The following is a 25,970-nucleotide window of genomic DNA, read 5'->3' as shown; positions in this document are numbered from 1 at the left end:
TTTTAAATGTATGTGACCAGATATGAATTCTAGATTTACCACTGTTATGGTAAATCTAGACATTGTATCTGGAAAACAAGAGACATTCCAGGGAATTTTGCCATAAAACATCTCCCTGCACAAAAAATTCAGTCCAAGAATCAGCCAGTAGCATTAGCATTAGTAGAGGCATTTGATGCAAGAAAGCAAGCTTATGCAGCATCAGCCAAAAAAAAAAAAAAAAAAAAAAACCCACTTCCACTTCACCCCTCTGTTCGTCCAAAATACCTGTACAGCTGAGCCTTAAACTTATTTAGGCTATCAACCTCCACCACAAGGGATGGAAGTCTGTTCCACCAACCAACCACCCGCTGGCTAAAGGCAAATTTCCGCACGTCTATCCTACATCTGTCTTTCCTCAATTTGAATTTATGCCCTCTCAGGTGATTTTTCTGAGCTAGAGGAAGAATCCCATCAGCATTGAGCATGCTTAAACCATTCAAGGCTTTATACACCTCTATCAGATCACCTCGCTGGTGCCTAGTCTCCAGACACTGTAATTTGCAAAACTTAAGCCTTTCTTTGTAAGAGCACCCCTTTGTTCCATTCACTAATCTTGTTGCCCTTCTCTGTACTCGTTCCAGCAGCTCTACATCCTTCTTGAAATGAGGCCTCCAGACCTGTATACAGTACTCTAGGTGTGGCCTGACCATCGCCTTATACAATGGAATAATCACCTCCTTATCCCTGCTGGAAAAATTCCTGTATATCATTGACAATACTCCATGAGCTACTCTTGCAGCCCTTCTGCACTGCTCAGAGAACTTCATATCTGCCTGCACAACCACCCCCAAGTCCCTTTCATTCTCTACCACTGTCAGTGTAGTACCACAGAGTTGATACGTTGCTCTGGGGTTGCTGTTTCCCATGTGTAGTACTTTACATTTATCAATGTTAAACTTCATTTGCCACCTCTCAGCTCATCTGCTCAACCTTTCCAGATCCTGTTGCAGCAGCATAGTGTCAGTAGTGTCCTTGACAACCCTGCCAACCTTTGTATCGTCTGCAAACTTGGACATTAAGCCCGATATACCATCATCAATATCATTTATAAATACAGAAAACAATAATGGACCCAACACTGAGCCCTGAGGGACTCCACTAATAACATCAGTCCACGATGAGCAGTGTCCATTGATTACCACTCTCTGTCTTCTCCCCCTCAACCACCCCTTTATCCATAGCAGCAATTTGCCTCCAATGTCACACTGCTCCAATTTGTGTAGCAGTCTTCCATGTGCAACAGTATCAAAAGCCTTTCTAAGATCCAAGTATATAATATCAAAGTTATTCCTTGCATCCAGTTCTTTTGTGACTGCATCATAGTATCCAGTCAAGTTGGTCAGGCAAGACATCCCCTTAACAAAACCATGCTGTGTCTGAGCTATAACTGAAGTCTTGTCTAAATGATCCTGCAGTGCTTCTTTAACCAGTGCCTCCATTAATTTTCCTGGAACAGAAGTTAAGCTCACAGGTCTATAATTACTTGTGTCAGCCTTTGATCCTCCTTTGTGAATTGGGGTCACATTTGCACATTTCCAGTCTATGGGTACCTCCCCTGAGTCCAAGGAAGCTCTCATAATTATGGCTAAGGGTTTGCTTACTTCCTTTGCTGCCTCCTTTAATATAACTGGATAGATCCCATCCACCCCGGGTGCCTTTCTTGTGTTTATCTTCAACAGTTTCTCCTCCACTTTACTCCCAGTTATTTCAAGATTCTGTAGCTTACTGCTAGAGTTGAATACACCTCTGGCATTCCCCTCGCTGAATAACTCCTCATGTGTGAATGTCGATGCAAAATATTCATTTAGTTTGTTAGCTACCTGAGCAGGATCATCAACACTTGACCCATCAATATCAAGTGGACCAATCTGATTCACCCCCTTCCTTCTAGAGTTTACATAAGTAAAGAACTCTTTGCTGTTTTTCTTTGCATCCCTTACCAAGGATTTCTCGTAATCTGCCTTCGCCTGCCTAACCTCCTTTGTAACTTGGTTGCATATCAACTTGTATCTATCATAGGCTTCTGTGTCATGTGTTAATTTGTATGTATCCCATGCATTTTTCTTCTCTGCCATATGCCTCATTAGTTCATCCGACATCCATTTTGGCCTAAACCTTGAACAGTATTTCTTAGTTGGTATGTAAAGCCTAGTAGCTTCCAAGATAAGTTCTTTGAATGCTTCCCATTTTGAATTTGCTGTTGGTAACATCATCAGTTGGTCGCACTGTATAGAATTTAAATACTGTCTCAGTCCATCGTAGTCGCCTTTACGGAAGCAATAACCCTTCCCTTTACCCCTAATGGTAGTTACCTCTTTGAGTAAATCCCACTTCAGCACACTGTGATCACTGCCACCTAGTGGTTCATTTATCTGCAGATTCTTAATGCATGAAGAATCACTGCTGATAATCAAATCAAGAGTATTACTCCCTCTAGTTGCCTCCCGAACATGCTGATGTAGAAAACAATCATCCAATAAATCCACAAAAGTCCTGCTAGTGTGAGCCGACCGGGCTAGCCGAGTGGGTAAAGTACCTGCCCGGCAACCCAAAGGTCGCGGGTTCGATTCCCGCCTCGGGCGTGGATCAAAGTACTGCAAAAACCTTGGGAGGTGTAATATGGCCACAGAAGCCGATGCGCCAACAACTACCAAATCAAAAAAAAAAAAAAAAAAAAAACCTGCTAGTGTGTGAGTAACCAGCCCCCAAATTCCAGTCAATATCTGGGAAATTAAAATCTCCCATTATAAGACACTCTGATTTACTGGCCCACTCTATTTCCCTGTACAGTTCCTTATTATACTCATCAGAGTCATTAGGCCTATAGCACACTCCTACTCTCAATTTTGATCTCCCAATGTTTATGTCACACCAAACTGACTCCACACTGCACTGTCCAGCGATGTCGACTGGCTTCACTTCCTTGGTTTTTATGTGTTTCTTAACTAATAACATAACCCCTCCTCCCTTCCTATCCTGTCTATCCTTTCTGTAGACGTTGTACTCCCCAAATTGCAGTTCTGCATCCCTTATATCTGTGTGACACCACGTCTCTGATATCCCAACAATATCTGCCTTCGATGTTTTGAGCAATACCTCAAATTCATCAAATTTATTTACTAAACTCCTAGCATTGGTGTACACGCAAGTATACCTGCACCTGTTTCTATTCTTAGCTACCCTAACACAACCCATGTGTTTACTTGTACCGCAATGGCTCCCAGCAGTCTCTGAAATACCATGCATCTTGTTTTTCAGGCTTCTGCTCATTCTAATAGAAGCAGTGCAAGAATCTCTTTCACCTCTGCCACTCAAAGACAAAGACCAATCTATTGGTCTTTGTCTCCCCCCAAGCTAGCAGTTTTCCGACCCACCTAACACTGCCTCTATAGCATCAGCAAATATTCTTGCACCCTTTCTATTTAAGTGTATCCCATCCCTGTAGAAGCAATCTCTCCTGTTAACAAGTACAGTCCAGGCTGAAAAAAATTCTACCCCTTGAGCCTTGCACAATCTTTCCAGGGCCGAATTGATCGACAAGGCTCTCATCATATACTCCCTCCTATCGTGTCTGGGCAGAATTGCAGACACTTTCAAATTCAACCCTAATTCTCGGCTTTTGTTCAACAGTGACCTGTACTTGTTAAGTAATTCTGCCGGTCTCCTACTCTTAATATTATTAGTACCAACGTGTACAACTATATCACCTTTTGTGCCCTTAAAAGATGATATTCGCTCTACAACGTCATCAACCTTTGCCCCTGGCAGACATACCCTGGTCCTGTTCCACCTATCTCTTTTACAAAGCATGTTCCCCGTTTCCCTGACAATAGAGTCACCAACAACTACTAGTTCCTTCGGGACCAGCGCATTCTGCCTTAGGGGTTGTCTCTGTGTCACGCGATGCCCAAGTGCAAGCTCTGGCGTTGATGTGGGCAGCTGAGAGCTTGATGGGCCCCTCAATTTAGTTTCTTCGAGGGCATCCACCCTGTCCTTCAAGCTCTCATATAGGCCCACAAGAACGCCGAGTTGTTGCCTGATATCGATACACTCCTTGCATCGCGCACACACAAAGACATCCCCCTTGGCAGTATCATGTCCCGTACCCGATTGCTCTGCAAACATCAAGCAAACAGTGCATTTTATAAGGCTGTGAGTCAGAGGACAACTGCCCCCCTCAGTTCTGCTCTGAGCCACAGCACTTCCATTAGCTTGAGCCTTTTGCTTTGCTGCTCTGGTCTGAGTCATGATTCTATTAATTTATTATGTTATGTTATTAATTATATTACGTTTGTAATCTAAGTCGTTATATGTATTTATTTAAACGTACAATTTAACTGCTAACGAAGTTCAACTAACGCTATCTAGTACGGTATATAACCTACGGTATATCTAGTACGGTATCACAATGGCGGGAAAGTTACTAACGGTAACGGTAGTTACGAACACATGGAAACCCTTACCGATATTTTTACAAGGCCGAGTAAAGAATAAATACACCAAATTAATCAAAAAGACACAAAATAATGTTATACTACTAAATTTAAATCAAAAGTTTTAGAAAAACAATAATTTCAAATCAATAAATATGAAAAATCCACTTAGCGGCTTTGAACACGACCGTCACTCAGTGAAGTGATATTGACTATTTTTGGGACTCTAGTTGTTAACCACACCAAATTTTTGAAAAAGGATTACAATTAATTCAATCCAGTATTGAGGTGTAGACTCTTTTTGAGAGGACACTCAAAAAAGTCAATTGAGTAAGGCCTAGCAGTCTATCCAGCCATCCAAACTGTCATAGCTGCCAAGTCTCCAACATGTTTGTGTTTAATATGGTTTCCTTGATTAATACTATTTATTTTTCCAGATGTTCTCTGTCTTGGTAAGAGGAATAGAGTAAAATGTTCCCAGTAATAGAGCTGCAGGCTTTGAAGGATGAAACCATCATTATGGCCATATGCAGATCCATAGGCTATTAATAAATTATAATTAATATTTTAAATGAACAACTTCTGCTTTTTGAAAAGTAATGACATACAAATTACTTTTGAGTATAGGTGCATAATGTGTAATGAAATACGAAGTTGGCATTTGTTAGATATTTATAAGGTTAGCAGTTGCATTATGTAGTAACTCTACAGTTTTGTGACAGGGAATATTTGTATTATTACAATATTTATAATTGTCCAGGTTAGACAACTACAATAACATTATTTCGTAATTCTGTACCTGTTCTTAAAAAATCATCCAAACTACTACAAGAATCTCTATTAGTTAATAGTCATATAAAAGTACAAGGGATGGCTGAAAAGTTTTAAGCCTAACTAAAAAAAATTGAGGGCTATGATCCCTAAATGTGTGCATGCTTCATCCTTTATATGTTTAACCACTGAATATGTTTTTACAGGTGCCTAGTGATGATGTCAGTAAAAAAAATGATAAATGAAATACATCTGATTGTGTAAACACTGAATATCTTCATAAAAAAAAAAAAATTCTAGGTGGTAGATGACTCTTTCTAGGTGGTAGATGACTCTCATCAACCGGTGAAATACCACCACTTTGCTTATTAGAGGCTTGAAGTGGTGGAACCCATGTTTAGTCTCTAGAGCTAAGTTCCGGCCAACCCTTCCCTTTCTCTTCCATCATGCAGTATGATTGATGATTTTTGAGGTTATGATGAATGTCGTGGCGAGATCCAATATTCCTTACATTTCAAGGGTACAGCTCTAAAACGGTGTTCGCAGGCCGGCCGCTAGTTAGTACACCGGACTGAACCTATTGGTAACTCTCTAGGAAGCTTCCGGATCAGCTAGTGTATAATCTTGCTACCTCTACTCTGCCAGATAGTGACTGGAGGGAGTCCGAGTAGTGTGTATGCGGGGAGCATTGTCGAGGCCACGTTATGTCAAGGATCTGGGTATATTCTTACCACATGTACGCCATATCCAAAAATTTCATTACTTCATACAGCATGTCCCACCCACTTTTTCTTACTATTGAATACACCATGAATTGTCAAAATAATAGAGCAAGCTTATCTGCGAAAAGATCTAAACCTCCCAAGGACTTCCTAATTCATTTCACAAATATACGTGGTCTCAATTCTAATCTCAATGATGTCCATTTCCACTTGCAGTCTTCCAAACCCCATGTACTTTTTCTGACTGAATCTCAGTTATCAGTTGATTCAACTACTGCTCATCTCAGATGTCCAAATTATTTGCTGTATGATTCCTTTTGCCACAAAGGTGGTACTTGTGCATATGTCCGTTCTGATATTCCCTGTCAGAGACTTGGCAATTTGGAATCTCCTCTCTTTGATCTTCTCTGGCTTAAAATCTCTCTACCTCATTGTGTAAAATTCATCTGTTGTCTCTACCGTTCTCCCAACTCCACTAATCGCTTGGAACTCTTTGACTTCCTCTCTTTGCAACTTGACTTTCTCCAGTCCAACTTTCCTAACAAAGAGGTAATTTTCCTTGGTGATTTTAACGTTCACAACTCCAGCTGGCTTCTGTTTTCTAGTCACACCGACCCAGCAGGTCGAGATGCTGAGGCTTTTGCAATTACTAATGACCTAGCACAGATTGTTCATTTACCTACAAGAATACCGGACAATCCTAATCATACAGCCAATACGCTTGATCTTTTTCTCACAAACAACCTTTCTAAGTACAAGGTTGAAGTGAGAGGTCCTTTAGGCACTTCAGATCACAACTTGGTGATTGTCTCTTCTCCAATGGAACCTTTATCTCATGGCTATTCCCAACCTCGTATTGTTTGGCATTACAAGAATGCAAAATGGGATGACCTGCGAGACTTCTTTTCTTCTTTTCCTTGGTCTGATTACTGTTTCAAAACTTCTGATGTCAACGTTTGCTCAGATCGTGTCAGTGAAATTATTCTTGCAGGAATGGAATCCTTTATCCCACACTCCACTTTAAAATCTCGTCCTTTATCTAAACCTTGGTTTTCCAATAAATGTGCTAAGGCTGTCCAAGAGAAGAACGTTGCATATCGTAATTGGCTTGTTTCTAATTCTTCAGTTTCATTTTCTGCCTACACCAAAGCTCGCAACAATTGTAAAGCAGTTATTAATCAGTCCAAACTAGAGTTTGAACAGGCTAAGAGTAGAAAACTTGCTTCTTGCCCTAATGGTAGCCGAATATTCTGGTCTCTTGCCAAAGCTATTGGCCGCAACTTTTGCCCATCTCTGCTCCCACCTCTGTCCAAACCAGATGGTTCTGTTGTCACTTCAGCCAAGGATAAAGCTGACCTGCTAGCATCCCATTTTTCTTCGAGCTCACGTATTAATGATCTTGGTAAAACACCTCCCACCATTCCTAACACGCTCCATTCAATGCCTCCTGTGGTCTTCCGTCAAAAGGATATCAGAAGGATTTTGATGAATCTCGATGCTAAGAAAGCTCCAGGTCCTGATGGTATTTCTCCACTTGTTCTCAAAACCTGTGCTCCCGAACTTACTCCTATTCTTTGCCGCCTTTTTTCACTTTCTTATTCAAAAGGTGTTTTTCCTTCTGCTTGGAAATTTGCTCATATCCAGCCAGTTCCTAAAAAGGGTGACAAATCCCTCCCATCCAATTATCGTCCCATTGCAATTACTTCTACTCTTTCTAAAGTAATGGAGAAATCAATTAACCGCCAACTCTTAAACTACCTAGAAACCTTCCGTCTGATCAACGATCGCCAGTATGGATTCCGTCAGTGTCGATCCACTGGTGATATTCTGGCTTATGTTACCCATTTATGGACTAATTCAATGGAAAGGTTCGGTGAAACACAAGTAGTTGCTGTTGACATCTCAAAGGCTTTTGATCGTGTTTGGCATAAAGGTCTTCTAAACAAGCTTCCATCTTATGGTTTGCCAACTGTTTTTAGTAATTGGTTATCCAGTTTTCTCTCTGATCGCTCACTGAGGGTGATGGTAGATGGCTCTCTGTCTTCTAACTTCTCCACTAATGCCGGTGTCCCCCAAGGTTCAGTTCTTTCCCCCACTCTTTTCCTCTTGTATATCAATGACCTTCTTCCATTGACTGGAAATCCTATCCATAGTTTTGCCGATGATAGCACATTGCATTCAACTTTCCATTTTGAGAAACCTTGTCCAGCTCAATCAGCTTCAAGCTCTCAAAAATCTGCTGCCAATTCCTTAAATGCCGATCTTCAGGTAATTCTCCAGTGGGGCAAAGACAACTTAGTTGATTTCAACCCTTCTAAAACTCAATCTTGTCTTATATCTCGCAAAAAGGATTCTTCTGCTCCTATGCTTATCTTTAGTGACACTCCGATTTCTAGGCAAAATGATATATCTCTTTTGGGGATTACCCTGACTTCTAATCTCTCTTGGCACAAGCACATTACAAATATTGCTTCCTCTGCATCTAAAAAACTTGGTTTTCTCTTTCGCTCTCGGCGTTACTTTTCTCCCAAACAGCTGCTCACTCTGTATAAATCGCAAATCCGCCCTGCCATGGAATATTGTTCCCACATCTGGGGTGGTGCCCCCAAAACCTCTCTCAGGCTTCTTGATTCCATTCAGAAGAGGGCAGTTAGGTTAATTAATGATTCATCTCTAACAGAGTCTCTCCACTCGCTTTCTCATAGACGCACTGTTTCTGCTGCATGCCTCTTCTACAGATACTTCCATGGGCACTGTTCTTCTGAATTGGCTTCTATAATTCCCGCTCTCTCTTTCAAAACAGTCCGAACACGTGCCGCCACCAGCCAACATCCATTTACTGTCCAACTTCAAACCCACAGAACCAACTTTTCATCTTCCTCATTTATTCATTCAACTGCCGTTTTCTGGAACAACCTTCCTTCATACGTATTTCCTGAAAATTACAATCTACAGAAGTTCAAGTCCAACATCAACAAATATCTTCTTTCGTCTTCTCAACCTCCAACCCAAGCACGGTACTAAGTACTATAGGTTATAATACCTCTCGTGTTTGGGGTTCTCATAAAAAAAAAATAATAAAAATAAAAAAAAAAAAGATTAGGTGATGATATGCCATCATGACAGGGATAGCCTTGATGAATGATGCAAGGTTTGGAAGGCCTTCAACTGAAATTATTAATCAGTTCCATCACATGATAATGGAAGTCAGATGATTAATCATCTGCTTTGTAGCCAATACTGTTAAGGTATTACAGGAAGAAGCACAACACATTGTAATTAGTGTCCTAGGTAGGAATGAAAAAGGTTTGTGTGGTGGGTTCCCAAACATTGACACCTGTTCAAGAATGGTTAGCAAACAAGCTCTTAATTCAGTATCTTCCATGACAGTATAGTGGGTAGTTCACAACTTGTCACTCCATTATGGAAGTTTGGATTCTCTTCATTTGGAGCTGTAATTTGCCACAGGCAACAGGAGTAGGGTTTATATGTATGATGTTTTTGATTTTTCAGCCTGAACAACCTGAAAATTGGCCCACACTCTTGTACAAACATGTATGCAGTGCAATATAGTCTTAGATGCTAACATACTATATAAATCATAATAACAATAACAGCAACTAGATCAAAACTTTGATCTAGAGGCAGATCAAAAGTATTTAATCATTTTGTTGAAACCTCTTTCAACTAGAGCGGAAAAAGAACATTTTAAGCATTGGAATTACTCCTCCTCCTTCTACTCATCTTCTCCCCCATAGGAGATGAAATTCATTCCTTCAGTTGGCAAACAAGGCATCGAGTCTTCTCACTATGCTACCACACGGGTTGGCTATGGTAGTGGGATAATTTGTGATTGTGAGTTTGAACTTCTTAAACATCCATCTTATTTATCCATTTTGCACTGTCATATTTCCACCTTTTCTCAAACTTGAAAAAACATTTGATTGGGACTAAATTACATATAGATTAGGTGTTATGGCTGCTATCCATCAGTGCCTTTTTTGTATGACTTAGACCGTGTTTCCCAAACTGGGGTCCGCAAAATGTCCAGAAGGGATATTGAGTAAAATATGTTTTTACATATATATGTAGGTGTCTGTAGATCTCAGTAGTTTGGGAGTGGCTGACTTAGACAAAACATTCTCTGAAGGTGGGAATTCCACCTTTGCAGAAATGGTAGTAGAAGAGTATTAATGAGCAATAAATAAATAAATAAATAAATTTTTATTGTGAAGTAGAGTTACAGCACAATATCCCATCACGGCGACGAGCGCCAGGGGTTCACATATAGATAAGTTAAGTACGGCGTACAAATACAAAAGGCTACAAAATAAAGCGAACACATACTCAACGGCTATAAAATACCGATCCTGAATGCAAAAGAAATACAAATACAGCATAAAAACACAGAGCTAGACACAAATATAGAAATACAACTTTACAATACATCAGGATTCAAGGGCTTTGATAAAGTTGTGTCTGTCCTTCTTCTTACTTATTATGCTGTCGATGTCGGCGTCCACACGGTTGAGGGCGGGGAACATCTGCTTGGGAAGAAATCTCTCAGTGAGTACAAGCCTGTTGTGGTGAGCCACGAGTACTGGTACCGACCTTAGGCTTGGCTGTGGAATCCTCCAAGAGCAAGCGTTCCAAATATTTGGAGATGATATCTGGCCTGTGATGAGTTTGGCTAAGATTATGTAGAAAAATAATAGGTATTTATCTTGCTTGCTTCATTTATAGTGAGGCTCAAAACGTTTTTTAATCACCCTTGTAAATATCCTTTTATTTTACTTAAACTGCCTCTTCTGATCCAGAAGCGAACAGGTAATATATTCAAACTTCTTGTTCAAAAAGTGCTGTAGAACATGTTTCTTGTGTTTTTTCGGCTACAGATCACCAAACCCGTCCACTCCTGCTTTCCATCATAAAAGATAAATAGAATAAAATCCATCTAGAACTGTGTATCAGTAACTTGCACTTTGGAACAGCCTACCCACATACCATACTTTTGAGAATTGCTGCTATAGAAGAATGGGAGGTAAAATATTTGCAATTGTTATAAAAACATTTTTGCTACCAGCCAATCATATAAAATGTTATTCATTTAATAAAAATAAAAAGTTAAATTCTTTGTCTCCAAGATACTTTCTTTTCATTAAATAGTTTGAGAATCTTGGTTAACAGAGGCTGGGTACCAAGAAAAAAGACTCCCCCTAGTACAAGACTAGAAGGGCAGGTGAATACCATTTATTAATTCTAGCATATGATGCTTTTCTTTTTATAAAACACTAACAAAATTTATTCTTTATGATATTCTGTGAGTGATATTAATTACTTGTTGTTTGTGGATGATTTTGGATATGCCAGTATGAATATGAAATAGTTTTTTACAGAAATAAAAAAATCAAATTTTCGTATAATAAATACCACATCTGTGTTTATTATTAAAGGTTTGTCTCCATTTTCTGATCTCTTTTCCATTGCATGAATGTCTTGATGAAAATGTTCTCTTGTATTCTTCACCTGCATCATCCTAATTTGAATTGAAAAAATCGAAATGCAGATAGTGGAAATGCAAAGAGAGCTTCACAACAAATTACCTTGATATCACACTAATTGAAATAATCTCAGTAGAGAAGTGAGATAGATTGGTGGGCAGCTATGATGAATGCTACATTTAGTGTTTGGTTTGAGGTGATCACAATGGTCACTAAAATGTCTTAGTTCAACTTCCTTGGCAGTAGCTGTACTTACTTGTTTTGAGATAATTCGCAAACTGTCTCCTGTAGTATTTATTTGAATATATAAGGTTTATCCTAGAAAATAATGCACAAAAGTGGTTAATTTAAAATGTATTTATTTTATAACAAAATTTACATTAAAAATCTTCAATAATGCTCCTTCATGTCTCATCACTTCAACTTTTCAACATTTGTGTAATTTTTGAATGCTATTTAACTGTCTTCTGAAGTTAAACTATCTGATGTTGGGTCACGTCTGCACTCAACACTTTTAAAGACAAAAATCTTTGTTCACGCAATGGTTTCTTGAGCTTGGGGAATAGATTGTAATTGCAAGGACTCATTATGAGCACTGTGGGGGTGAAATTGTGGCCTGACAAAGGGATAATCAGCTATAAATTATAAAAAGCCTTATACAAAGGGATAATCATCTCATCCCTGCTAGTAAAATTCCTGTATATCATTGACAAAAAACCCCATGAGTTGTCCTGGTAGCCTGACTTCACTGCTCAGAGAACTTCATATCTGACTGCAAAATTATCACCAGGATTTTTTCATTTTCCACTGCACTGAGTGTAGTGGAGGAGAATTCGACCAGAAAGCACACATTGCTATTTTCACTGAACATCCTAACTGGTTTGAGCCAGAGGGAAATGCATTACTACAGTGAATAGTGATAAGGTGTGAGTACACACATTATTTCACTCCAGAATCAGCAAATTCAGTTGCAGTGTCCTGATTTGACATCAGTGTGGAATTTTATCACAAAGATTATATCCTAACTTCACCGCTCAAAAAATTCAAGCTGCACACTTCAACTTGCAAGATCATGGCAAGAGTCTTTTGGGTTTATTGTTAATTTTTTGCCCCCACCTCATTAAGCATTTAATACTCAGTATTATATTATCATACACATAATATTGAGTACATAATGTGCATGCAGCAGTTCACAAGAAAAAGTTTAGGGAACTCACAAAGGGGAACCATTCTGCAATATGACAGTGCCTATCCATGCATATGTAAATTTGACAATGATGTGACATTGGCAACCTTGGGCTGGATAATCATGAGCCACCCTGCTTACAGTTCAGATTTAGTCCCCAGTAATTATTGAATGTTTGGGTAAATAAAAGAGCACCTGGGAGGGCAGAAATTCAAAAGAAATGATCAACTCATTTGCAATGTCCCAAATTGACTGTGCATCAACCTAACTCATTTTTATGCTTCCAGCATCTGTGCCAACTGGCCCCGGGTGTCAAGCGATTTCTCTGTGATTCCAGTGCGATTTCCAAAAAGTGATTTGCAGTTCTTTTACATTTCTGTCGTTAATAAATCTATTTATTTCATAACAGCTCTTGTAACAAAAGTACCTGTACAGAGCAAGGAAGGAAAGCCACCTTTCTTTATTTCTCATAGTTTATTACTAACCCCTACTACTTTTCACTTGGTCACACTAGGCACTGCTCCTGCCTCCTCATTGGCAGGGCTGGAAACCTTGGCAGAAAAGTTAATCTGCCAAGGGCTGAAAGGAGCAAAGCTGGACCATACCAATACTGCCTCTTGCGGGATCAATGCCCCATCACATTCTAGAGAGCAGGAAGATCACAACCCTTCCTGCGCTAAGAGACAAAACAGAAGGATACAGACCAGAATATCTGGCCTCATTTCCTTATAACACATTCCTTGACTGACCAGCCAGTCAGCAAGCTTTCTCCTTTTCTGATCCAGAAATGTTTAGAGAATGCTGCTGGCTCACCAAAAATGGTTCTCAGACTAAAATCAGGTGACCTGCTTGTTGAAACAATGCAACCCAAGCACTCTGCCAAGTTACTTAAATTGAAAACACTTGGAGGAACTCCCATAGAAGTGTCACCTCATGCCACCTTAAAGTACTCAAAAGAAGTTATAACAGAATGGGATCTTCTACATGTATCTAAGGAAGAAATTAAACAAGAACTCTCAGACCAAAATGTTATTCAGGTTAAGAGAATCCTAATTAAAAAGGATGGTTCATTTCTTCCAGCCAGAAACATCATACTAACATTCAACTTGCCAAATCCACCAACTTCTGTAAAGGCCGGATACTTGAACTGTCATGTCTGTCCGTATATACCGAACCCTATCAGATGCTATAAATGTCAGAAATTTGGGCATTCACAGGCAGTATGTTGAGTGACTGCTGTATGTGCTTCATGTGGATCTAAAGATAATATCCATACTGAATGTTCTACACAATCTTTACAGTGTCCAAACTGTAGAGGCAATCATTCTGCTTACTCCAAAGACTGTGAAACATGGAAAAGAGAAAAAATGATTCAGAAGTACAAAACTGAGCATAAAGTTTCCTATCTTGAAACAAATATCACCAATTACAGTAACACGCTCATATACAGCAACTGTCCAACAGCATGAACAGATAACTGCTGTTACCACCACTACCACTGCGGTTCAAACTAATGTTACAGTTCCGCCCAACATCTCTATATCTGATTGGGCTTGCTCAATCCTAGTTCCATCAGCAAAATCACTCTCATCACCAACTTCCAGTCAAGCCATCAATACACCTGTTACAATTCTGCTAAACACGTCTTCCACGTCACAGCCAACCACAAATACTAAAGACATAGATACAGATGACACACTCTCTGTCCATGATCATATGGCTACTTATGAAAAAGAAGTCTCAGAGGAACCAATCTTAGAGATACATGCTGAGGAAGAGATGGAAGTTCATCCATTTTTCCCCAGAAAAGAGAAAAAGCCTGAGCAATCCAAGCAGACCCCCATTCGTAAAAAGACAGATACAAAGCCAATATAATGCGCACAATAATACAGTGGCATTGTCGAGGTTTCCGTAGTAACATTGATGAAATTCACAACCTAATTGATAAATATCATCCAGTGGAGCTCATGGTGATCCAGTATCACCACGAGCTCCACTGGAAGATTCCCTTTCAGTGGATCTCATGGTGGAGTGGCTATTTTAATTGACTCCAGAATTCCATGTAAACGCCTCCAACTACAAACACCTTAATCTTTGGAAGCAGTTGCAGTATGAGTCTCAATCCAGTTTACATCCTTCCTAAAGTGAGGCCTCTAGACCTTCACACAGTACTCAAGGTGTGGCCTGACCATTGCCTTATACAGAGAGACAATCACCTCCTTTTCCCTGCTAGCAAAATTCCTGTATATCATTGACAACACCCCCATGACCTGCCCTGGCAGCCTGTCTGCATTGCTCAGAAAACTTCATATCTGACTGCACAATTACTCCCAGGTCTTTTTCATTTTCTACCACCTTAAGTTTAGTACCACACAGTTGGTACGTTTCTCTGGGGTTACTTCTACCCATATGCAGTACTTTGGATTTTTCAATGTTAAACTTCAGTTGCCATTTCTCAGCCCATCTGCCCAAATTTTCTAGATCCTTTTGCAGTAACACACTGCCATTACTGTCATTAACAACCCTGCCAACCTTTGTATCATCTGCAAACTTCGATACTAAGCCTGATATACCTTCATCAATATCATTGATAAATATACAAAACAACAGTGGACCCAACACCGAATCCTGTGGGACTCCACTAATAACATTAGTCCACGAAGAGCAGCACCCATTGATTACCACCCTCTGTCTTCTCCCACTCAACCATCCTTTTATCCATTGTAGCAACTTGCCCTTAATGCCATTCTGCTCCAATTTGTACAGTAGTCTTCCATGCGCAACAGTGTCAAAAGCTTTCCTGAAATCCAAGTATATGATATTTTTTGCATCCAGTTCCTTTGTAACCACATCATAATAACCAATCAAATTTTTCAGACAAGACTTTCCTTTAACAAACCCATGCTGTGTCTGAATTATTGCTGCAGTCTTGTCTAGATGATCCTGCAATGCATCTTTAACCAGTGACTCCATTATTTTACCCGGAACAGAAGTTAAACTAACTGGTCTGTAATTACTCATGTCACCCTTCGATCCCCCTTTGTGAATTGGGGACACATTTGCACATCTCCAGTCCATGGGAGACCTCCCCCTGAGTCCAAGGGAAAGTCTTGTCTGAGTACTGCGTGCAGGTCTGGAGGCCTCATTTTAAGAAGGATGTAGATTTGCTTGGGCGTGTAGTACAGAGAAGGGCAACATTATTGGTGAGGGGAATTAAGGGATCCTCTTACCAGGAGAGGCTTAAGTTCTGCAAATTGCAGCAGCTGGAGACTAGGCACCTGCGAGGTGATCTGATTGAGGTGTATAAGGCTTGAATGGGTTGAGCACGCTGAATTCTGATGGGATTCTTCCACTTGTTCAGATTACAAACCTAAGGGGGCATAAATTTAAATTGAGGAAGGACAGAAGTAGAATAGATGTGCAGAAATTTGCCTTTAGCCAGTGAGTGGTTAATTGCTGGAACAAACTTACATCTGTCGTGGAAGTTGATAGGTTAAATAAATTTAAGGAGGAACTGGACAAATTTTTAGAGGGGATTGTTTTGTAATTTTTTTTTTTGGCTGATGCTGTATAAGCTTATACACTTGCTTTCTTGCATCACATGCCACTACTACTACATTCTCACTGGTCTCACTTTACCTTCCCTGGTGCCTCCATAGCCAGGTGAGTAGGAGCAGCAGTGCGTAGCACACGCTTCTTGATTAGACCGGGGTTTGAACCACGTGCCCACCAAATACGAAGGATGCGGAAAGGTCAGGGAATGACCACCGCATATCCCCGGAGCAATATGGCCTTAGTTGCTAATGCTCCTAAAAACCAAATAACAAACAAACAACTTTACATTCCCCCAAATCAAGAATATGCATATTCAGATTAGAAGCATTAGTAACCCAACTACCACCTCCGGTCTGTATCATGGAAGATTTAAATGGACACCATCCCCTGTGAGGATCTTACCACCAAGACAAACATGGTAAATTGATTGAAAAATTATTGGAAGAGCAAAACCTCTCACTCCTGAATGCTGGAGTTGAGACATACATCCATTTGTCCACTGGAACAGCCTCTGCAATTGACATTTCCATATGTCGCCTGTCCTATATCCACTTATTGAATGGACAATCTTGAATAATCCTCTTAATAGCGACCATTTCCCTGTGGTCTGCAAAATATTAACAAATGATGTTACACATCACAATGGCCAAAAAAGATGGAGATTCCATAAAGCTGACTGGATAAAATATAAAACATTTGCGGTAATAGATGAACAAATAATCACCACTCAGCCTATAGACAATGCTGCAGCTCATGCCACAAACCAAATTTTAATAGCAGCTGAAGCTACAGTACCTCGGTCATCTAGAAAATATCATAAACATTCCACAGCATGGTGGAATGAAGAATGCAGTATAGCCAAGAGAGAGAGAGAGAGAGAGAGAGAGAGAAGAATAAGGCTTGGAATCTCTTCCAAAAGTATCCCATCCCTATCAACCTCAAATTTTAAAAAAGCTAGAGCCAGATATATCCAGCGTAGAAGTAGAAAAGAATCATAGATAGGTTTTGCCTCCACAATTAACAAAAATACAGATACCAGTGTTATATGGAACAAAATCAGAAAACTTAATTGGGAAATTTCTTTCAGTTCCAACTCCACTAATAATCTGGAATGGACAGGAGATCACTAACTCCAAGGAAATCGCAAACATACTTGCAACTACTTTTGCAAATATATCAGCATATATCCCATCCTTTCAGAAAATGAAAACTGTAGCTGAAAAATACAGACTAAACTTTAATACCAGCCAACAACTCCCATATAACCAGCCTTTCAACATAGAAGAACTGCAAAAAGCTCTGGCTAAGTCTAGGAAGAGTGCAGCAGGACCCAATGGCATTCACTATGAAATGATACGACTTAATCAAAAATCTCCAAAGGCATTACTTATACTATACAATAGAATTTATATGGAAAACCACTATCCAAACTCCTTTTCTAAACCTGGCAAAGATCATACGATCCCCACAAATTATCGACCAATAGCTCTGACAAGTTGCCCTGGGAAAACCCTCGAGAAAATGGTGAACAACCGATTAACCTGGTTCTTGGAAACATATAATGTACTTAACATAAATCAATATGGCTTTTGTAAAAATAGCTTTTATCATGGAATCCATCTCTGGACTCCATGATAAAAGGCAAATATCTGCAATGCTTTTCTAAGGAATGAGCATCTAATTATGATCAGTCTCGACATCGAAAAGACCTTCGACACTACCTGGCGATATGGCATTCTGAATGATCTCCACAACATTGGTTTGCGAGGCCACTTAACAATCTGGTAAAAAATTTTCTGAAGCTCAGAGCCTTCCAAGTAAAATATCAAAACAATCTGTCACAAACATATACTCAGGAAGAAGGAGCTCCTCAGGGTTCAGTGCTTAGTGCAACTTTGTTTGCAATCAAAATAAATTCTATTCCAAAAGACCTGCCAGAAATAGTTGAAACATTCCTTTATGCAGATGATGTTACTATTTCATGCCATTCACAAAACATGAACTTGGTTGAAAGGCAATTATAAAGCACAGTGCAAAAAAATAGAATTGTGGACTAAAAATAATGGCTACAGAATATCACAACAAAAAACAATGGCCATACATTTCTGTAGAAAGCAAAAAATGCATCCAGATCCAGAAATAAGACTAGAAAACCAGCTGATACCTCTAGCAAATAGTATACATATCCTTGGCCTGATTCTCGATAAAAAACTTAACTTTTTGGAACATATAAAATGCCTCCAAACAACCTGTCAAAAAAACTAAATATTCGCAGAGTTCTTTCTGCAATGAAGTGGGGAACTGATCAGTTCACACTACACCTATAATCAGATCAAGACTAGACTATGGAGCCCCTTTGTATAGCTCGTGTAGACCAAGTGTCATCAAATGGCTTGATTCCATACATCATAGTGCCTTACGAATTTCCTTAGGGGCATACAGAACATAGCCTGTACAAAGCTTACATGCGGAGACCCATGAGCCTTCACTATATCTCCAGAGGTAAATGCTGCTATTAAAATCTGAAGCCTTCCTCATCATCCTGCTTGGCAGTATCTCTTCAGTCCACAGTGGCAGATCCTCTACAGCAATAAACCCACAGTAAATAAACCAGCTGGAATACAACTAAAAGAAATAGTTTCAAAATGGGGCCTAAGCTTTGATGATGTACATGAGGATAATAGCATAAGTATTCCACTATGGCACACTTTCATGCCTAACTGTGACACTTATTTTCAACAGTTGGGAAAAAGCACTCTGGCAAATGTCAACATAAAACAGATGCATGCAGCCCACTCATCACAGTTCTTTGAATATCTTTATATATATATATATATATATATATATATATATACAGACGGCTCTAAAACAGATATGCAGGTTGGTGCTGCAGTGGTCCTTCCACACTGTTATCTCACAACAACTCCCAAACCAATGCAGTAGCTATTCTGCTGAGCTATTTGCCTTACTAATGGCCTTAAAATACATTGCATCCTCTCCTCTTCTGAAACATCTCATATACACAGATTCATTGAGTGCAATACATGCTCTCCAACAAAAGCAGACTCCATCACATCCCATTCTTCACCAAGTACAAGCTCATATTGTGAAGCTCAAAAGCAAAAGAAGGCAAGTAAATTTCTGTTGGATCCCAGGACATGCAGGCATTGAAGGTAATGAAAGTGCTGATCGAGCAGCAAAGAATCCTGCAAATACAAACCTAATGCTTTACAAAGTTCCACATTCCGATTACAGACCTATCATAAAACAGATTCTCCACACTCAGTGGTCACAAATGTGGCAAAATGAACCAAACAATAAACTGTTTCAAATAAAACGTGAACTTTAGCCATGGAATTCGAGTCTTCGTAAGAATCGGCACGAAGAAGTATTTTAACCAGACTGCGCATTGGACATACACATCTCACACACTTGTACTTACTCATGAAAGCAAATCCTCCACAATGTCTTCACCGTTCTTGTCAACTTACTGTAAAACATTTCCTTATAGAATGTCCACAATACCACATGGCACGACAATCAGCCTTCCATATTCCTATAAATATTCAGGATTCCCTGACTTTATACAAATCCTAGGCGATAACTTCAATATTGAAACTTTATTTACTTATTTAAAAATAATAGGATATTTTAGCCAGTATAAACCATAATTAAGAAACGTCAACATCATTGTCACATAATACTAATAGATAGGTGCAATATGGCCAAAGTTTCTTTTGCACCAAAAAAAATCCAACAACAACCAACCCGTGCCAGCCAATTAGTGATGTCAAAAATCTGTCAATTTAGAAAGGCAATATCATGATATTGCCCTTCTAAACTGACTGATTAGAAGGACTTGTATTTTTGTAAAAAATAAAAGTTCAAGTGAACAACTGTCTTCCTATATCGAATTTGTTCTAGATGTAGGAGTTTCCCAATGTTAGAGGGCCACTAAACTAATTGTTGCTTTTAAAAGGTGGAGTTAAGTGTTATTCGTTTAATTTAATCTAATCTAATTTTGATCATTATAATGTCATATAACTGGAAAGAATTTTTTTTCATAATTGATTAGACCCTTAATTAGTAAAATTAATATTCTGTTCATCATTAAAAATCATATGATATTCTAGCTTTTGATAAAACCAGCGATAAGATGGTTCACATTTTTTCTGTATTGTTGCAGATAGAGGGTGAAATACAGTTGACAGGATTAGTTCGTCTCTCAGAAAAGGTAAGTTATATATCTGTTATGTTTCTCTATGAAGGGGCACTGATAAATTCTCCATTCTTTTCTCTTTTTTGACAAATGGGTGTCAAATTATGAAAGAGCATATCTTTTTATGTTAAATAGCCCATCTGTCTAAAAAAAACCTAATATCTATTTTTATTTTTTACATGTGAAAAAAGGATGTCAGCCCAAAATGTCACTTACAACAAACTGAAGGTAGAATGGTTATGAAATACCTGTTTCTCTAGGGGAAAACATGAAAGTAAATTTATGCTGATATGTTAGTGACATTAGCAGAACAGTGTTCATGCTATTCAACCATCAAAAGCTGGATTGCAAAATTTAAATTGGGTTTATTTGACACCGAGGATAAAGACAAGACGGGAAAACCAATTTCTGCATCTGACTGATGAATTTCTGAAACTGCCTGATAGATAAATTTCTACTAAATGAGATTCTAGGCATGCCCAGGAAACTGGATATGTTATTCATGATATTTTGAACACTTGCAAAAGCTTTCTGCCAAATGGGTCCCAAATTTATCTGAATTCTAATCAAAAGCAACAACACATGTCCTGTCTTCATCTGCCATTCTTCACCATTTTGATCAGGGTGTCAGCGATTTTTTTTTTTGCATGAATTGCAACCATGGATGAAATATGGTTGTTTCATTATGGTCCAAAAACCAAAGAACAGTTGAAGGAGTAGAAGCACAGTGACTACTCCTGTCAATAATAACACTACTACTCCCTCTAGTGTTATTATTGCAGCACTGTCAGCCAGAAAACACAGTAAGCTGCGGGCTTCTGAAGTATGCTATGAATGAGGATGAATGAACAAGAACTGGAATGCAAAGGTGTGAGTATGAAAGGAAATGCTAGGAAGGGTGAGTGAATGATAATGTATGACCTGGGGTGAGAAATTTGTGAGAAAAGGTGAGTGCTGAAAGCGTAAATATGGAAATTGGTTGTGTGAAAGTAAAGGATGAGTGAGAGGGTGTTTGTGAGCAAATGACTGTGGAGGTGGAGTCTGAGTGAAATGGGCTGTGTGAATGTAAGAGCAAAAGAGTGTATGCCTTGATGAGTGAATGATTGTGAGAAATAGTGTATGTGTTAAATGTATAAATATCGAATAGGAAGTATTAGTAATGTAAGTTTATGTTTAATTTTTAGTATTAGTATAATAGTTATATAAATGTGAGGATGTCTTTGTTTAATTGTTCAATTAGATATATAGATAAATATAATTATGATTATTTTCGTGTCATTTAAATAAGTGAGTTTCAATTATTTACTTTTTTAATGAATGGACTGTGCGCATTTGCCATAGTTCGTGTCGCGGACATGCCGAGACGTATGTGTTATATAAATTGTCGGATAACCTGTAACCATTATTGCTGATGAAGGCGGCCACTGCTACCACTGAAAGCTACTATGTTAATGGTTTTTAGTGAACTTTAGTGCTTTTAACTTTATATTTATTGTATTTTATTCTCGTTATACACTGTTTATTTTAATATACAGTCAGTACGCATATATTTTATTTTATTTTATTTTATTATAAAAAGACGTTTTATAAATATGAGTCTGTTTTTTTAATAGCATTACAGATGAATTATAGCGTTCCTGACTCTAGAGGCCTCTTCAATGAATTATACGGCATCAGCCAAAAAAAAAAACAAACTCCACATTTCACCCATCCAGTCACTCCAATTGTTTGTCTAGTTCAGCCTTAAATTTATTTAAGCTATCAACTTCTACACAACAACAGATGCAAGTCTGTTCCAGCAACGAACTACCCGTTGGCTAAAGGCAAACTTCCGCACATCTATTCTACAACTGTCTTTCCTCAATTTGAATCTATGCCCCTCAGTTTCTTAATCTGAAAAATCCCATTAGTATTGATCCTGCTCAAACCATTCAAGGCATTATACATCTCAATCAGATCACTAGCAGGTGCCTAGTCTCCAGATGCTGCAACTTGCAGAACTTAAGCCTCTCTTGGTATGTGCACTCCTTTGTTCCTCTCACCAATCTTGTTGCCCTTCTCTGTACTTGTTCTAGAAACTCTACATCCTTCCTAAAATGAGGCCTCCATGCCTGTACGCAGTACTCAAGGTGTGGCCTGACCATTGCCTTATACAAAAGGATAATCACCTCCTAGAAAAATTCCTATATATCTTTGACAAAACTCCATGAACTGCTCTGGCAGCCCGTCTGCACTGCTCAGAGAACTTCATATCTGACTGCACAATTACCCCAGGTCTTTTTAATTCTCCACCTCCCTGAGTGTAGTACCACACAGTTGGTATGTTTCTCTTGGGTTACAGCTACCCATATGCAGTACTTTGCATTTGTCAATGTTATAAACTTCAGTTGCCACCTTCTCAGCATATCTGCCTAAATTTTCTAGATTCTGTTTCAGTAGCATACTGTCTTTAGTGTCATTAATAACCCTGCCAACCTTTGTATCATCTGCAAACTTGGACATTAAGCCTGATATACCTTCATCGATAAATACACAAAACAACAATGGGTCCAGTACCGAGCTCTAGGGGACTCCACTAATAACATTAGTCCACATAGAGCAGTGTCCATTTATTACAACTCTCTGCCATCTCCCACTCAACCATCCCTTTATCCATTGCAGCAACTGCCCTTAATGCCATACCACTTCATTTTTTACAGCAGTCTTCTATATACAACAGTATCAAAAGCTTTCCTGAAATCCAAGTACAGTCAGTCCTCGTATAGCATGATAATTGTGTTCCTAGAAACCCTCGTGCAATGCAAAATCGTGCAATATAAACAACAGGCCCTATGGGGAAAATAGGATTAGGTGCCGACCACCCAAGATTGAACACACATTTGTAACCAAAACATTACCAAACACAATAAATAATCGTAATAAAATACGTATTTTATTACGATTATTTATTATTATACGTAATAAAATATGTAATACGTAAGCATTTTAATTACTTAAGTATTTTAAGTAATACGTAAGTATTTTATTATGACTATAACATAATAAAATATTGCTAATGCTTTTGCTTCTATCATAAGCAAACTTTTTTGCTTGATTTTCTATCCAAACAGATGACAGCCGTTCCATCTCTTCCAATTCTTTGTGTCTTAATCTAATGGAGTTTAATTACACTTTGAGTTGGTCCTGCTATGAAAGTTGTTTTTATTTTCTCTGCATTCTTTGTAATTCTCGGCGTTGCCTCATTTAGGTCTATAGCACATGCAATATCACACGGTCTTTCATTTTGCTCAAAGCATTTCAAAATTTAATATTTCTTCTCTATCGACAGAAGCGGACTGGCCATAAGCCTTACCGGGGAAACCCCGGTGGGCTGGAGGCCGGTGTGATTTTGGCCATAAACCATAGTATGAGGCCACTATAAATTTTCCCGGGTAAGAATTTTTGACCCAGTCCACCTCTGTTTATCGATATTGCTTTTATTTTTCTCTCTGAATCTGCAGTGGCTTCACCCGGACGCTTCCTTTTCACACCTTTTAAGTATTTTACTCATTTTTAGGGAATAAAGCACAATTACAAAACAAGGAGGCACGCTTGATACACATAAACAAAGCTCGCACGTGTAGCAACTGAATAAACAACACCGTAAAGGCAGAGATACACTATTAACACCTCAAATTTTATTAAAGTACATTTCTAGGGGTTACTAACATAAAACAATAAAAACAATTTCCAGTTGTGTTTCTGCTAGTGGAATCTGTTATAAACTGGTAGTAAACTCGATCTAATTGCATTTGCAATTATACCGATAGCTGGAATTGTGTTGCTTTTTACGTTATTATGGTGAAATGTGTTTCCCCTTCACTGATATAAAAAACAAATACATTTTGAGAATCTCCTCTTCGTTCCTATCGTGTTGCGTTCAGTTGGGATGATTCCGCGTTCGACTGCCATTTCTTGTAAACACAAAGGCAAATCGTGCATAAGCGAATTTGGTTCGTGTTATATAAGATATTGTTCCCCTATTTATGAATCGTGTATGATCGAATTCATATAGTGTAAACACGTGTTATACGAGGACTGGCTGTATATGATATCAAAATTATTTTTTCCATTTAGTTCCTTTATGACCACATCGTAGTATCCAATCAAATTGGTCAGACAAGGTTTCCCCTTAACAAACCCATGCCGTCTGAACTTTTACTGCAGTCTTGTCTAGGTGATCCTGTATCACCTCTTTAACCAATGACTCCATTATTTTTTCCAAAACAGCAGTTAAACTAACAGGTCTATAATTATTTGTGTCACCCTTTGAAACCCTTTTGTGAATTGCGAATAGATTTGCTCATCTTCAGTCCATGGGGACACCTCCCCTAAATCTAAGGATACTCTCATAATTATGGCTAAGAGTTTGCTAACTTCCCTCGCTGCCTTCTTCAATATAACTGGATATATTCAATCCACCCCAGTTGCCTTTTTTATGTTTAACTTGAACAATTTCTCCTCCACTTTCCTCTCAGTTATTACAAAATCACTTAGCTCCATGTTAGAGTTTGATAAACTTCTGCCATTCCCATCCTTGAATAACTCCTCATGTGTGAATGTAGATGCAAAATACTCATTTAGTTTATCAGCTACTTGAGCAGGATCATCAATAGTCGAACAGTCTATGTTAATTGGCCCAATCTAATTCATCCACTTCCTTTTAGAGTTTACATAAGTAAAGAACTCTTTGCATCCTTTGCCAAGATTTCTCGTAATCTGCCTTTGACTGCCTAACCTCCTTTGTGACTTGATTACAGACTAGCTTATATCTACCATAGGCTTCTGTGTCACCTGATAATTTATATGCATCCCATGCATTTTTCTTCTCTGCCATGAGCCTCATTAATACATCTGACATCCATTTAGGATCGAACCTTCACTTCTATTCCAAGGGACTAAAATGCTTGGAGGACCGATGTAAAAAGTGCATTGATATAAGGGGGCAATATGTTGAATAAAAATAGCTTTGATTTTTTTATATGTTAGGCTAAAACTTTTCAATCCCCCCCCTCTCATATATTTTAGTTGGTATGAAAAGCCTAGTAGCCTCTAAGATTAAATCCCTGAAGATTTCCCATTTAGAATTCACCTTTGGTAACATCATCTGTTGATCCCACTGTATAGAATTTAAAAACTGACTAAGACCACTGTAGTTGACTTTATGAAAGCAAAAACCCTTCCCTTTACCCTTGATGGTAGCTACATCTTTAAGTAAATCACACATTAGTACACTGTGATCACAGTCACTTAGTGGTTCCTTTATCTGCAAATTCTTAATACATGAATAATCACTGCTGATAATCAGATCAAGAGTATTACTCCCTCTGGTTGCCCCTTGAAAAAGTTGCTGTAGAAAACAATCCTCCAATAAATCCACAAAAGTCTGGCTAGGGTGCGAGTGACCAATCCACAAGTTCCAGTCAATATCTGGAAAGTTAAAAGTCCCCATTACAAGACATTCTGATTTACTGGCACACTATTTCTCTGCACAATTGTTTG

The 25,970-nt window shown here is 38.7% G+C and overlaps 1 protein-coding gene across 1 annotated transcript in view; it reads left to right on the top strand.

The window, feature by feature from the left end:
• Surf1 (surfeit locus protein 1) overlaps nt 1-25,970 on the top strand; it is a 115,263-nt gene that overhangs the window by 64,401 nt on the left and 24,892 nt on the right. The window contains exons 5-6 of the mRNA XM_090381071.1: nt 11,135-11,207; nt 20,397-20,444. Of these exons, the coding sequence (XP_090237197.1) occupies nt 11,135-11,207; nt 20,397-20,444 (121 nt within the window). The remainder of the gene's footprint in view (nt 1-11,134; nt 11,208-20,396; nt 20,445-25,970) is intronic.

This window comes from Mastigoproctus giganteus, chromosome 9, assembly GCF_048544385.1.
Source record: "Mastigoproctus giganteus isolate SK-2022 chromosome 9, ASM4854438v1, whole genome shotgun sequence".
NCBI lineage: Eukaryota > Metazoa > Arthropoda > Arachnida > Uropygi > Thelyphonidae > Mastigoproctus > Mastigoproctus giganteus.
This window is presented reverse-complemented; position numbering and strand designations above follow the sequence as displayed.